Genomic DNA, 13,914 nt, shown 5'->3' on the forward strand with positions numbered 1-13,914 from the left:
AATCTTTTGAAACTTACATGGCACTTGGGTACTGAAAAGAACATAAGCGTAGCTTTGCTTAACAAATGATTTTTATTTTTAGTTTTCTCATTTACTGATAATTTTGTTTTAAAGTCACTTACAAACTCTGTTCTCTCACTTGTTTTATAAATAAATTTAATTTCTAAGATTGGATATATTCTGGTTTTATGCAGGTGTGTGTGATTGTTATTTCTTGTTCTCTTAATCTTTAGAAGAATGGATGCTGCTTCTTTTCTAGCTGTATGTTACTAATCAATTAATCTGCTTTTTGTGCAGTTCTTGCCTCAGTTCAAGGACTCCAGGTCGCTTTTTCTGGATTGCCTTCCTGTAAGTATAGGAAAGCCTTTTTGCTGTTGATTGAGTCTGTGATAAGCTGCACTTAGCTCTTGAATGGTATCACACGATGGTGGGATTGTGCTAGACCATGATTACAAGTTTGTTTTCCAGGTGAGAGGCCTCTGCATGGTCTTCTAGTCTGCCCCTCATCTGCTGCCTCCCCCTTCCCAATAGAAAAGACGCTACAGCAGCCCCAAAGTCTCATCTAACTTTCCCTTTCATGGTCCTCCATGTTTTTCGGCCCTGCTGTGCACAGATCTCTACCACTCTCCCATTTTTCCTATAATCTATTGTGCAGGGCTTGTTACTTTTTGTTGCACATGTGCTCATCCTTATCATCCCTTATCCTTCTACCTGGGTTTTTTTTCCTTCTCCCTTGCTGCTGTGTACCGCCCTCTTATTACCTTTTTTCTATCTTGTCTCATCGACTCTAAACCGCACCGTGCTTTTTTGTCCAGGGCATACTAATACCTCAGGAGAAATTTGAATTCACCTATTAGCTACTCACCTTTACAAGACACCTGTCTGAGGATAATTGCATGACCTTTATGATAGTGTCCTATATGGTCCAGTTCTACTCTTGTTAGCTCACTGAACTGGGATTGATGACACGAGTGGGCTACCAGGGGTGCCTTTGGTTACATATGATTCCTACAGTAACCATGAGAAAACTTATGAAGTTTTCAGGAGTATCATTAAGACCTTGAAGCTGGTGAAACGGTCTTTAACTGAATCACAATTAATCTTGAACAGATCTTATATTGAGAAAAACGTGCCTACTCTGATGAGATGGAATGTGAACTCATCCTTTAAAGTTTAAACTTTAAAGCGCTTCATTTTGTATAATTGAAATAGCAAAACAAATCATGTAGGAGAGTAGGCTTTGAAGAGCTGATGCAAGACTCATCTTGGAAAGGGAACTTCTTTCGCTTGCTAGTCGTGGTCACAAGAACCCTCTACAAAAGTGGAGTACTATTTTGTGATGATCACTCAGATCACACAAATCTTTTCTTCGATCACTTGTAAGATCTTTGGGATGTCTCCTCCTTTGAGACCTCCGCAAGTAAGTTGTTGCAATTGTAGAAGGTAGGAGGACTGAGGTGACTGCAAGGCAATGATTTTCTCTTGGAGTAGCAGCATTCAGGTACTCAGTAATTATAGGAGATTTTACCTAGGGCAGTTATTGTAGGTGGTGGGCTGCCAAAATATGGCATCAGTATATCGAGGGCATCGGCAGCAGAGTGTGGCAGTAGTGGGGTAGAGTCTGGATGCAGCCAGGTGGATTGAAAAGGGCCTCCTGCAGGTCCTAGTTTATGCTGACCAATAGGCAATTGGAAGTCAAGAAGTTTGGCGACTAGTTAGTTGCAGCTAGTTCAGGTACAGTTTGCATTAATTGTTGGATCCTGTCAGGCAGCATGAGCAGGGTTGGTAGGCAATCAATGCCCCGATCGTGGTGCTGGTTGTCGTAAAGTTGTACTAAACCTCCTCTTGTGTTTGATTGGTGGGTTCTAACTTCTGGTAGCCATAAACCTTGCAATACGATTCTGAAACGAACCTTTTCTACTTCTCTCTTGGTTTTCTCAATCACGGGCGATGGCATCACGTATGTCCACCCAGCCAACTTCGTGGATCACATGTTTCATATGATACGTAATTTTATCTCTCATGCCTATCCACAAACCCACATCTCCCTAGATGGTTCCCTCTGCCTTTTTAGACCTTTTTACTTGGTACACCAATTACCCCTCTCTTGGGGCACAATTTAGAACATTTGCCCCTTGGCATTATTACACATTTAGGTGCACCTAGGCCTTAGCACTCAGAACCACCTAGTCAATGCCATTACACCCTCACCTAGGACCTTGGCAGTTACTTCTCTTGACCATTTTATTTACGCTCATTAAATATTACAGAAGTCGGTCATCTAAGAGAAAATGCCCACCGATCTTTCCGAGTTCATGCTATCTCGGCTAGAGCATAACATTCCTTCCCTCCTCAAGCATCAGCGTCCTCGATGATGAAATCTGGGAACGCTCTCCGTAACTGGTATACGGATTCCCAGGTAGCTTCCGATAGAGGTAGACCATGCCATGCAATCAACACCGTGGGGATCTTCTGATTGCGCACTTGCATTGTTCCTCGGTCCAGGATTCTTATTGGTTTGCGTCTTGCATTATCCTCTATCTCCTGAAACAAAACAACACCTTCGATTAGTGAGTCATCAGTATGTAAAAATTTCTTTAAACGAGAAACATGAAACACTGGGTGCACCTTACACCCCTGTGGCAATTCAGGAGATAGAGGATAATGCAAGACGCAAACCAACAAGAATCCTGGACTGAGGAACAATGCAAGTGCGCATTCTCTTTAGAATTAACCATGGCCCACAGTATCGAGGTGATAACTTAGCACACTCTCCTGAAGTCAACGACTTCGAGTGCGAAGGAACTCTGAGAAAAACTTTTTCTCCTTTCTTAAATACTCTTATAGACCGGTTTTCATCCGCATACACCTTGGCTCTATCCATAGCCTGGCGGATATTAGCTCTCGCAAGTGCTAGCATCTCCCGCATCTGAACCACAAAGTTCGCGGCACTAGGCACTTTCTGAGGTATTCCAACTATAGTTGGATTCGCTGGTTTATGACCATAGTTCAGCTCAAACGGACTGAACCCTGTAGAGGAATGTTTTCTATCATTGTAGGCAAACTCCAACAATGGCAACCACTTGTCCCATGTATGTTGCCTCAATGACACATATGCCCTGAGCATATCCTCTAAAGTCTGGTTGACTCTCTCCGTCTGACCATCCGTCTCAGGATGATCCCCACTACTCATTCCCAACTCAGTCCTTAGTGTCTCAAATACCGCTGTCCAAAAATGACCGGTAAATCTGACATCTCTGTCTGACACTATGGATCTAGGCAATCCATGCAAACGAAATATATGTCTAATGAACAAATCCGCCACTTGCGGGGCACTAACAGACTCTCTAGTCGGAATGAAGTGAGCCATTTTGGTTAGATGATCAACCACCACAAGGATAGAATCATACCCTCCTTGTGTTGTAGGCAGCCCTACAATGAAGTCCACGGAAATGCTCTCCCACTTACTTAGTGGTACTTCCAAGGGCTGTAAAAGTCCGGGTGGCTTCACCCGCTCAGCCTTACTTACCTGACACGAGAAACACCGTGTCACATATTCATGAATATGCTTTTTCATCTTTGGCCAAAAGAAATCTCGCTTCACGAGATCATATGTCTTCTCGACCCCTGGATGTTCCGCACATGGGCTATCATGGCACTGTCGAATGACTCTCTGCCTGAGATCATTCTGACCAGGTACTACAACCTTGCCATTTCTTTTCAGCATACCATCCCTTATGGTATATCTTGCATAAGTTTGGCCTTTTCTGGATGCCAGGTCATCCTTTTCATTTTTCCCGGGTCTAAACACATGAGCTTTAGGCCATAAGCTCTGGACAAACTCGTCCACCTTTTGAGTTTCTCTTATCTCGGCCATTAGAGCACTCTCTAATACCGTAAAACTCATATTGTGCATAATGCGAGACAACGCATCATCAACCTTATTATCTTTTCCTCTTCGGTACCGAATCGTTAAATTAAACTCCTGCATGAGCTCTGCCCACCTAGCTTGGCGGCCCCTCAAGTCAAGCTCTTTACAAAAATGTTTCAGAGTGTCATGATCCACATCCACATAAAACTCTGAACCATACAAATAATGCCTCCATGTTTTCAAAGCATGGATAACAGCATATAACTCAAATTCATGAGTTGGCCAATTCCTTTGAGAGGGAGAAAGCTTCTTGCTTTCAAAGGCTACTGGCCTTCCCTCTTGAAGGAGGACTGCTCCTACCGCAATGCCACTTGCATCGGTTTCCAGGAACAACGGTTTCTGGGGATCAACTATTTTTAACACCGGTCCTGTGACCACAGCTTGTTTTATGGTGTTAAAACTTTCTTGTTGATTTTGTCCCCATATAAAAGGTACTTTATCTGAGGTCAGATCAGTCAATGGCGATACTATTTCAGAATATCCTTTGATATGCCTTCTATAAAATTGGACAAATCCCAAGAATGATCGCAACGCGGTCAGGCTCTGAGGGATTGGCCAAGTCAGTATCGCAGCCACTTTCTTCGGATCCATTTCTATCCCCTGTGGAGTAATTATGAACCCTAAATATTCAAGCCTAACCATACACAGTATAGTTTTCTTTTTATTTACATAAAGACTGGTTTTCCTCAAAGTACTGAACACTATTCTCAAGTGTTCACGATGCTCAGTAATACTTTTACTGAACACTAGAATATCGTCAATAAAATGTACTACAAACTTTCCGATATACGGACGTAGTAAATCGTTCATAAGCATGACGAATATCGCTGGAGCATTGGTAAGTCCAAAGGGCATTACCAAAAACTCATAATGACCAAACCTGCTTCTGAAAGCGGTTTTATGCACATCCTCGGCTCTAATCCGGATCTGATGGTAGCCGCACTTAAGATCTATCTTGCTGAAAATCACGGCTCCATGTAATGCATCTAGCAAATCATCAATCCGAGCCATCGGATACTTGTGCTTAACAGTGATATTATTCAATGCTCTGTAATCTATACAGAGGCGAAACGTATCATCCTTTTTCTTCTTTAATATCACTGGCAAAGCAAAAGGTGAGAAACTTGGTTGAATCTGCCCCAACTTGAGGTATTCTTCCAGTTGTCTACGCACCTCCGCCTCTTCAGTAAAACTCATTCTATAGGGAGGTCTATTTACAGGTTCTGCCCCTGGGATCAGTTCAATCTTATGCTGAACTTTCCGCTCTGGAGGTAATCTATTGCTTGTATATTCAAGAGCAGCATGCATGCAGATAATCACAACATTCTAGGAAGTTCCTTCCATTGACATTCTCAATCGCAAGGAATACCTCAGTTGCTTCCACTGTTGTTTGATGAATCGGAGATCCTCCATGTTGAAACTTAGAATTCATTGATACAATCAAATACTTTAATATGCAGTTGCAAATAATTAAGGATAATTAATCAATCAAACATGCAAATTATAATGAAAGAAAAGCAAGAACTATTCAGAATTCTAGCATTGATTTCGGCATTATGTTGAATAGCCCGTTTTTCTTTTAGTTTCAAAAGAGAGTTTGATTGAGTATGCTTGTGCTTTCTAAGTTAGGAATGTAATTTTGCCTCTTTGTAGGAAGCGATACATAATTGTAAAGGGTCCATTTAGCTTTTTATGTTTTAAATAATAGATAGATAGATAGAGAGAGAGAGAGAGAGAGAGAGAGAGAGAGAGAGAGAGATTTTATTCCTATTTTTTAGAAGATTTTGTTTCTTGACTTGCTTGTTTATTTTTTCTTAGTCACCTTCTTCGTTTCTTCTTTATTTCTTGTTTTCTTTCTCTTTTGTTAGAGAGAGAGAGAGATTTTATTCCTAGTTTTTGGAAGATTTTGTTTCTTGACTTGCTTGTTTATTTTGCTTACTGAACTTCTTTGTTTCTTCTTTATTTCTTGTTTTCTTTCTCTTTTGTTTATTTGACGTATTTTAGTAAGCACTAGGTTTGCCCAAGAGACTCCGCGGGTCTTTAGAAACCCAGTATAGCTGCTTATGCCTGGGCATTGATGACGACATAAGTGTTTCTTTGCTTGCTAAGTATGTCTTCCTTTTGTTTTCATAAAAGTTTTTGTTTACCTCTTTTTCTTCTCTTTCATTTTCTCTTTTATTTTCTGTGTGGAATTTATCCCAGGATGGTGGTAAATCTAACTTGTAACTTAGTGTTGACTATATCTTTATGATTAGGATAGTTCCATAGTATCAGCCTTAGTTTTGGAAACACAGATTTCACTGTTTTGTAGCGATGTGGAGATAAGGATACCAAAAGCAGGTCAGCTTTCTATCTTCGATGCTGAGCTTCGAATTGCACAAGCGAGAGATGAAAGACAGATTTGAATGCTAATGACTTGAGGTTAGTTTACTACTGAAAGTCTTGGAAGGCATAGTAATCCAAAGAGCTGAATAGATTCTGATACAGTTGTGAGGAACATCTTTCATCTTGGGACTTTGACTCAAATCAATTGATTGCTTGACGTTGAAGAGTGTTGGGGCTAGGAGATTAGCGGGGGTCTTAATCCTAATGATTGCTGAGGGACCTCACGTGCATAGAGGAAAGGAGTTTTGTTCCTTTTGTGTAGTTTGGTAGTATTTGAGAAAAACTTATACTACTGCACCGAAGTCCTTGTCTTGAGCATACTTGCCTTTGAAAGAGTCCGAGATGTTAACAAAAAGAGTTGTGATTAGCATTGAAGAGGCTAAGGGTAGCTTCAAACATATTGGATCATTATGGTGTGAAAGCTTGCCACAAATTCTACCGAATGTGGTTGTCAAAGCGTTCATAACTGCTTGAGTAAAGATATACTTTCAGGGAGTGGTGATCTGTTTGCACTTTAGAGTTGGCTCCCATGAGATAATGTCTCCATGTGTGGTATGTTTGAAGAATAGCAAGAAACTCTATCATACATTGGCTAACTGGACTAAATGTTAGAATGTTTATGGCTATCAAAACCAATATCTTTCCCTTCTTGCATCAAGATTGCTCCTGTAGCAATGTTAGAAGAATCAATCTTAATTTGGATCAACAATAGCCATTACTGGTGTCGTATTAAGTGCATGCTTAAGCCTTAAGTTGGTGAAAACTTTACTTGGTTTGGATAGCCATCGAAAAGCTGTTGAACTTTTGAAGAGTTTGGACACGGGTGCTGCAATCTCAGAGAATTGATAAACCCCTTCACAATGTGTACATCCCTAAAATGGAGGGGTGTGAACTTTCACAAAAGAGTGTGTTGATGTGAAGGGATATATCCCTTGGTTGAAGAGGAAGTCTCTTCACAAAGGAGTGTGCCCATTTGAAGATATGTCCATTGGTCTGAGTCAGCCCAGGCACATGAATGGACACTACCGTGCTTTCAAATTGTTTCTCATTTAATTAAAGGAACATAAGAAAACTGGAAATTTGAATAGCAAAATTTTATTATGAACAGTTCTCGTGTGTAGTGGAATTTAGCACCATGCTCTTGTATACTTTGTGCCATTGCTGCCTTCACAACATTGTTTTTGTGATGTATGACGTGCAGGGCTGAAGGAGTGGAGGCTGAGCTTTGAACGAGGGACCAACAGGTTAGGTAGAAAATGGCAATGGGACGAAGCATTTAAATAATGTAGTTGAATGCTTTATGTAGGGGCCAATATGGGGCCCCGTAGCCTCTCACTTGCACTTATACTATATTAACTAGAATCCGAATCAACATTCTTTCACCATACTTTGAAACATTCTTCAAGCCTTTGTTGGAAGTCTGACAAGTCACTAATCTTTGTCAAGGCATTTGGACTCCATTGCCTTTTCCAAGTCTCTTGAACGCTGTATGAGCTCTTCATCTTTCAAATGTTGTCCGTGCACACTTTTTTAGGATAAGATCATAGTTAGAACAAAAGATAAATATCTTGGAATATTCCAAACAGCTGTAGATGGGCATAAACTCAAAGCTAATCCCATAGCTCTTCCAATTAATGTCAACCAGAAGACTAGCCTGCAAGGACTCTCCAACTTTCAAGGGTTCCCAAACTGGAGGGGAGAAACCTGCACGCTTACATGAGTTAAGACCTGAAAACCTTAGCGTGCTTCTAGCAAAACCTTTACTACTATTAAGTTTTAACAAAGAGACAATTAAAAGGTAGATATTGTAAGCTCTCAACGCCATACCTCTACAAAGTCTCTCCTATTTAGAAGAAGAGACCTGCATGTCATTTATGGATGCAATGCCTTAGTAATGGTAAATCCATACACTATTCATTAACTTTCTACTAGAGCAGACTCAAATAATTCAACTTAGGGAAGAACTGTGCGCAAGAGTAAGCCAACTCCCTGATATTAATTCAATAACAAACCTGAATTCATTGCAAGCTAGCTGTATGCAAACATAGCATGTGGGCTAATGCTAGCCAAGCATGAACTGATGCTTACCATGCTCTATAAGCTGGGCATGCTAATTGATGCAAACTAGCCTACAAAATGATGCTTACTGAGCATGCTAACTGATGCAACTGGGCATGCTAACTAATTTGATTGAGCACACTAACTGATATTATTGGCATGCCTAACGAATACTAGCTGAGCATGCTAACTAATGCAGAACATGCTATCTGTTGGCAACTGTGCAGATAGGCTGCTACTAACTGAGATTCGTACTTACACTATCTGCGCACATAATTGAGCATTGCAATTGTTACAACAACGGTGCATATAGCTGATGCTCATAACCAAGTATGCGAACTAATGCCAACTGTGCACTAAGTAATGCTAACTGAGCATATTTCTAATATGGACTGTGCACATAGCTGAGACTGACCAAGCACACAAATTGATGCTAACTGTGAATCTAGCTGAGTCCAACCATGCTTACAAACTGATGCTAACTGTGCACCTAGCTGAGGTTAACCAAGGTTACAAAATCATGCTAACTGTGCACTTGACCGAGGTTAACCAAGCTTACACACTAATGCTGCACATTACTGAGTCTGATAAAGCACACAAACTTTACTTAATGCGCATAAAGCTTATGCTAACCAAGCAATATAAACTAGATGTTAACGGAACGGAGGAGCTCCTGCAAAGTAAGGCAGCTGAGCTTAGGAGCTGCTGCAACTGAGGCAGAACTGTGCATGCACTAGAGGTTAACTGAGCTGAGGTGTTAGCTGAGCTTGGAACTGCTGCAAACTGAGGCAGAACTGAGCATGTATTGGGAAGCTAACTGAGATTAGGAGCTGCTGAAACGGAGGTAGAACTGGGCATGCACTGAAGGCTAACTGAGCTTAGAAGTGAGGCAGAACTGAGCATGCATTGGAGGCTAACTGGGCTTAGAGGTTGCCGGAACTGAGGTAGATCTTAGCAGGCACTGGAGAATTACCTGAGCTTTGGACTGCTGCAAACTGAGGTAGAAGTAGCAGCACTATGGCGGAGGAACATGCAGCAAAGGGGACACCAGAGAGGGATCAATGGCTTGCTGCAGTTCCATGTGAGTGATCGATGGTCTGCTGCAGCTCCACATGTGGTCAGGGAAGAAGAGTACCAGGTAGCTCCATATGGGGGGGAGAGAGCACATGTGTTGGTGCAAGCAGGAGGAGCTTCTTCTTTTATACACCCAAGGGTGGGCTAGGTCTCCCCAGAAAGTGGGATGAGACTTTCCCAAGGGGGAATGTAGGGGATGGAAACTTCCCAGTTATAAGGTCGACTTGGTTTATCCTGAGAGAAATTTTCTCAAATGTTTCAGTTGGTTGAAATAGAGGTTTCAGTTGGATGAACTGAAACCATTTCAAGCGTATCACTGAAACAGGTTTCAGTGATAGCAACACTCTTTTTCCATGTTATGAGGCTGTTTTTCCACGTGTTGTGGGCTGCCTCATCAGTAAATATGTTTCTTGATAGTTTTTGCAATCTGTGCATGGTTGAAAGATTTCCAAACTTAGCATATTTCTAGAAATAGTAAGTTTTGTGAAAACCTGCTAGGAGTTCGTCCTGACTAGAATAATCTCTTGGTTGAGGTTTTTTTTTTTTTTTTCTGAATGTCATCTATATATTTTCTAGCAAAAGCTTTATTTTTCAGAGAGGGGACAGACATGAATCTAGGCGTGCCTAGTCATATCATTTGGTGACATCAGGATGTAAAGACGACTGTGGTTATCATGTGGAACTGTGTATGTTGGGAAAGTTCACGCCTTCCCTCCATCTCTTCCGTGCACAGTAGCATTGAAAGCTTTGAGGGTAGGGTTGGTATGGGGTGGATGCTGCTAGGAAGGGATCTCTCCTACAGGTAGGAGTGAAAATTTGCTTGCATACCACTGTCAAAAAAGACGACTGTGGTTATCATGTGGAACTGTGTATGTTGGGAAAGTTCACGCCTGCCTCCATCTCTTCCGTGCACAGTAGCGTTGAAAGCTTTGAGGGTAGGGTTGGTATTGGGTGGATGCTGCTAGGAAGGGATCTCTCCTACAGGTAGGAGTGAAAATTTGCTTGCATACCACTGTCAAAAATCCTAGAAATCTAATATCATTACTGAGCTAAGGAGAAAAAAGAGATTTTAATGATAACAGAGAACAAGAATTTGTATTGCATATAAGCATCTAAATTGTGTGATCCATGCAATGGGACCTCTCTTATATGAAGGGTCGAGAGCCACACATGAAAAGGTGTGTGTTCTTAAGGGGGTGTGCATGAATAGGTTTGTTTTCTTGTGAAGGATGCAAGCTCGATGAGAGGGTACATGACGATGCTGTGAGGGTTCTTTCGTGAAATGTGTGTCTCTTGGAAGAGTTGTAGTCTGGGAAGTTCCTGTTTGAAGGGTCGTACAATTTCACAAGTTATAGGAAATAAATACATGACAGATTGTGGCATAGAAAATACTGCCTCTGTTTGGTTTGTGCTCTTCCTCAAGGAGACCGAGGGTTAGTTAAGTTGATGAATTTGGCAGGTCAGTCCCTATTTGGAGACGTTGAATGTGATCTTGGGCCTTCGCTATAGAAGATTGGCGATAAAGGCTATATTTTTGGGTATAGAAAGAGTGCTACTAGACTGATCAATGTACAACTCACAATGGTTTCCATTTAGAGTTAAACACTAATCAAGACAGGACATGTTGGAGTGATGATCCTCACAGGTTCGCATAACCGGTGTCGTTAGAGGTTTGCTTAGCTGGTTGGTCATTCATGGCTGGACGAAGGGTTCTCATTGGACCATGCAAAGAAGGCTTGTAATGATTGGTTGGGCAGCGCATGCATGGATACGTGGTGTGAACAAGTGGCAAATGGCTCTAGAGATCTCTGAAGGAGTGGGCGGTGTTTTCACGTGATGCATGGCGTATTCTACGAGTCAGTATATAGTCGATGGAGACGTTCTTCTCGGTTCTTTTGTCAAGGCCACGAGCCAGAGAGCCATGAGCCATAGCTTGTAGAAGAGTTCTCTGGCAGGGCAGCTGTGAGTCGGTGTCGTAGGGTCGTTAGCCTCTGTCTTTTATCAGTCCTTGTATTGCCAACAAACTCGGTAGAGGTGAGGCAAAGGTCGTGTGTTCAAGTCTGATTCATAAAACACTGTTTGTGTGAAGATTTCGTCTCTTATCTTCTTCCATTTTCCAAGACTTCTGAACTCTATTTGTTTGAGTTGATTTAGATCATTTCATGCTATATGTGAAGAGTGGATGTCTCTTATCTTCTTCCATTTTCCAAGACTTCTGAACTCTATTTGTTTGAGTTGATTTAGATCATTTCATGCTATATGTGAAGAGTGGATTCCATTAAGAGTTGATTTGTGTCCAAATACCAACAGGACAGCTAGTTCCGTGCAAGTAGCTCATGAGCAACTTCATGTTGATCAATGGATTTCATTGAGAGAGTTGAAGTTTGTTAGATTGAGAAGTTCCCACACTTATCAAGGATGTTTCCTTGAGAATGAAGAATGTCTGGGTTTGCACTGCTTGCAAAAAAATGGCAGGCTCTGGAAGGCATGCTGTTAAGGGAAGAGCCCTTAGGGCGGCATGAACCTCATTTTATCTCTTATTATGATGTATTTACCCATCTCAGGATTTGGGATTGTGACCTTTTCTTTACTTACAGAGAGGATGGTAATGATGTGGCCCTGCTATGCTAATGCGCTGGTATAGAACATGTCTAAGAATGGGGATGCCTGCTTTTTTGCAGCACCCAATGTAGTAGTAGGACACATATTTAACCATCTCAGGATTTGGGATTGTGACCTTTCCTTTACTTACAGAGAGGATGGTAATGCTGTGGCCTTGCTATGCTAATGTGCTGGTATAGAACGTGTCTAAGAATGGGGATGCCTGCTTTTTTGCAGCCCCCAGTGTAGTAGTAGGACATGGATCATTTTTTCCTTGCCACCATGAGCCTTTATAGACTACTCATCTGTCTGCTCTACCCAGGGTTGTGCTGCTTGAGATATATACAGTCTCGCTTGATGACGTACCTTCCATGTTGCTTTTCATGCAAGAGAGAACTTAACATATCTGATGCAATGATGCATAATGAAGTCTTCTTGTATGTTTATTTTTTGAAAGCAAAGGCAACATAACAGCCATTAATTAGCATCCTTTGTGAATATTGATAAATCCAATGACTTGAAAAGCAAGCTTTTAGCATGCCCTGATTGGAGTGCATGAATTGGAATCAGATCTATTGCATCTTGACTAGATATGGTAAAATATAATCAACAGTCCTGTGTTTTAAGGTGGGACAATGTTAAGTGGAATGGCCCGAGACACAAGACCTTGGCATGTTTTCTTGCAACCACATTACTGATAGTTGAATCAATTGAGGAAAGTAAAATGAACAGTCCTGTCTCAAGTAGGTAAGTGTTTGGATGTTGAACCTTTGCAAGTATCTTGTCATCCTTATCATAGGTTTTTGTGCACAGATGTAACTGTCATCCTGGCATGTGTTATCTTGGTGGGCCTGTTCACTCTGCAACATTTTGGCACACACAGAGTTGCCTTCCTGTTCGCTCCAGTAGTCCTTGCATGGCTTCTGTGTATAGCTGCTGTTGGTGTTTACAACATAGCACACTGGAATCCAAGTGTGCTGCAAGCTCTTTCACCTTATTACTTGTACAAGTTTTTTCAAATAACTGGAAGAGAAGGCTGGATTTCCCTTGGTGGCATTGTTCTCTGCATCACAGGTACGACTCTACCCTGATTAAACTATATACTCCTTGTAGAATCCTATTAGTTGTTGAAGTTATTGCAATAAATTGTGACCTTCTCATGACAATTTCGATGCACCTCCTTCCAATCTCATAAATTACCTTATTGTGAAAGGTCATTATTTTTTCCTGTGCACGCAGGCACTGAGGCAATGTTTGCAGACCTTGGACATTTTACTCAATCATCTATTCGGGTGTGTCTTCTATATAAGCTGAGCTTTCTGAAGGCTCAGGAGTTATCTCATGCGAGATTTTGGGATACCACACAAAGCTGATTAGCACCTTTGTTTTTGTCAATGCAGGTTGCATTCTTGTGTGTGGTTTATCCTTGCTTGGTTGTTGCATATACAGGCCATGCTGCTTACCTGTCAAAGAATTTGCAGCAGATCGAATCCAGCTTCTACCATTCCATTCCAGGTAAGCACTGGCACAATATCGCTAATAATACCTTGTACGACGTGAAGAGCAAAGTTGAGATAGAACAAATGTCTTTAAAGCTTTTATTTGCTATGAAGATTTGATAAGGGGGATATAATATCCTAGTTATCTTTACTTGCACAAGCATTTTACTATTGTGTAAGAACCTCTCAACTATTTGACCATCTCTGAATGACACAAGACACGTGAGACAATTTGTGGTGTTACTACCTATCCATAGACCACCCCCCTGTTAGATATCAATGCTCCACTCTCATGTAACTACGCGGGAACCAGCTAACTTTACTTGTAAGCCCCCCATATGAGGAGAAGGCATTTGAGTAGCTCGG

At 41.4% G+C, this 13,914-nt stretch overlaps 1 protein-coding gene across 1 annotated transcript in view; it reads left to right on the plus strand.

Moving 5' to 3' along the window:
* The window catches only part of LOC147891333 (putative potassium transporter 2), a 50,664-nt gene that overhangs the window by 15,529 nt on the left and 21,221 nt on the right, over positions 1-13,914 (plus strand). Inside the window, exons 4-7 of the mRNA XM_087389673.1 lie at positions 298-348; positions 12,863-13,123; positions 13,289-13,341; positions 13,450-13,564. Coding sequence (XP_087245799.1) covers positions 298-348; positions 12,863-13,123; positions 13,289-13,341; positions 13,450-13,564 — 480 coding nt within the window. The remainder of the gene's footprint in view (positions 1-297; positions 349-12,862; positions 13,124-13,288; positions 13,342-13,449; positions 13,565-13,914) is intronic.

Source organism: Dipteris shenzhenensis, chromosome 18 (assembly GCF_047967505.1).
Source record: "Dipteris shenzhenensis isolate YYH24624 ecotype China chromosome 18, Dip_SZ_1.0, whole genome shotgun sequence".
Taxonomy (NCBI): domain Eukaryota; kingdom Viridiplantae; phylum Streptophyta; class Polypodiopsida; order Gleicheniales; family Dipteridaceae; genus Dipteris; species Dipteris shenzhenensis.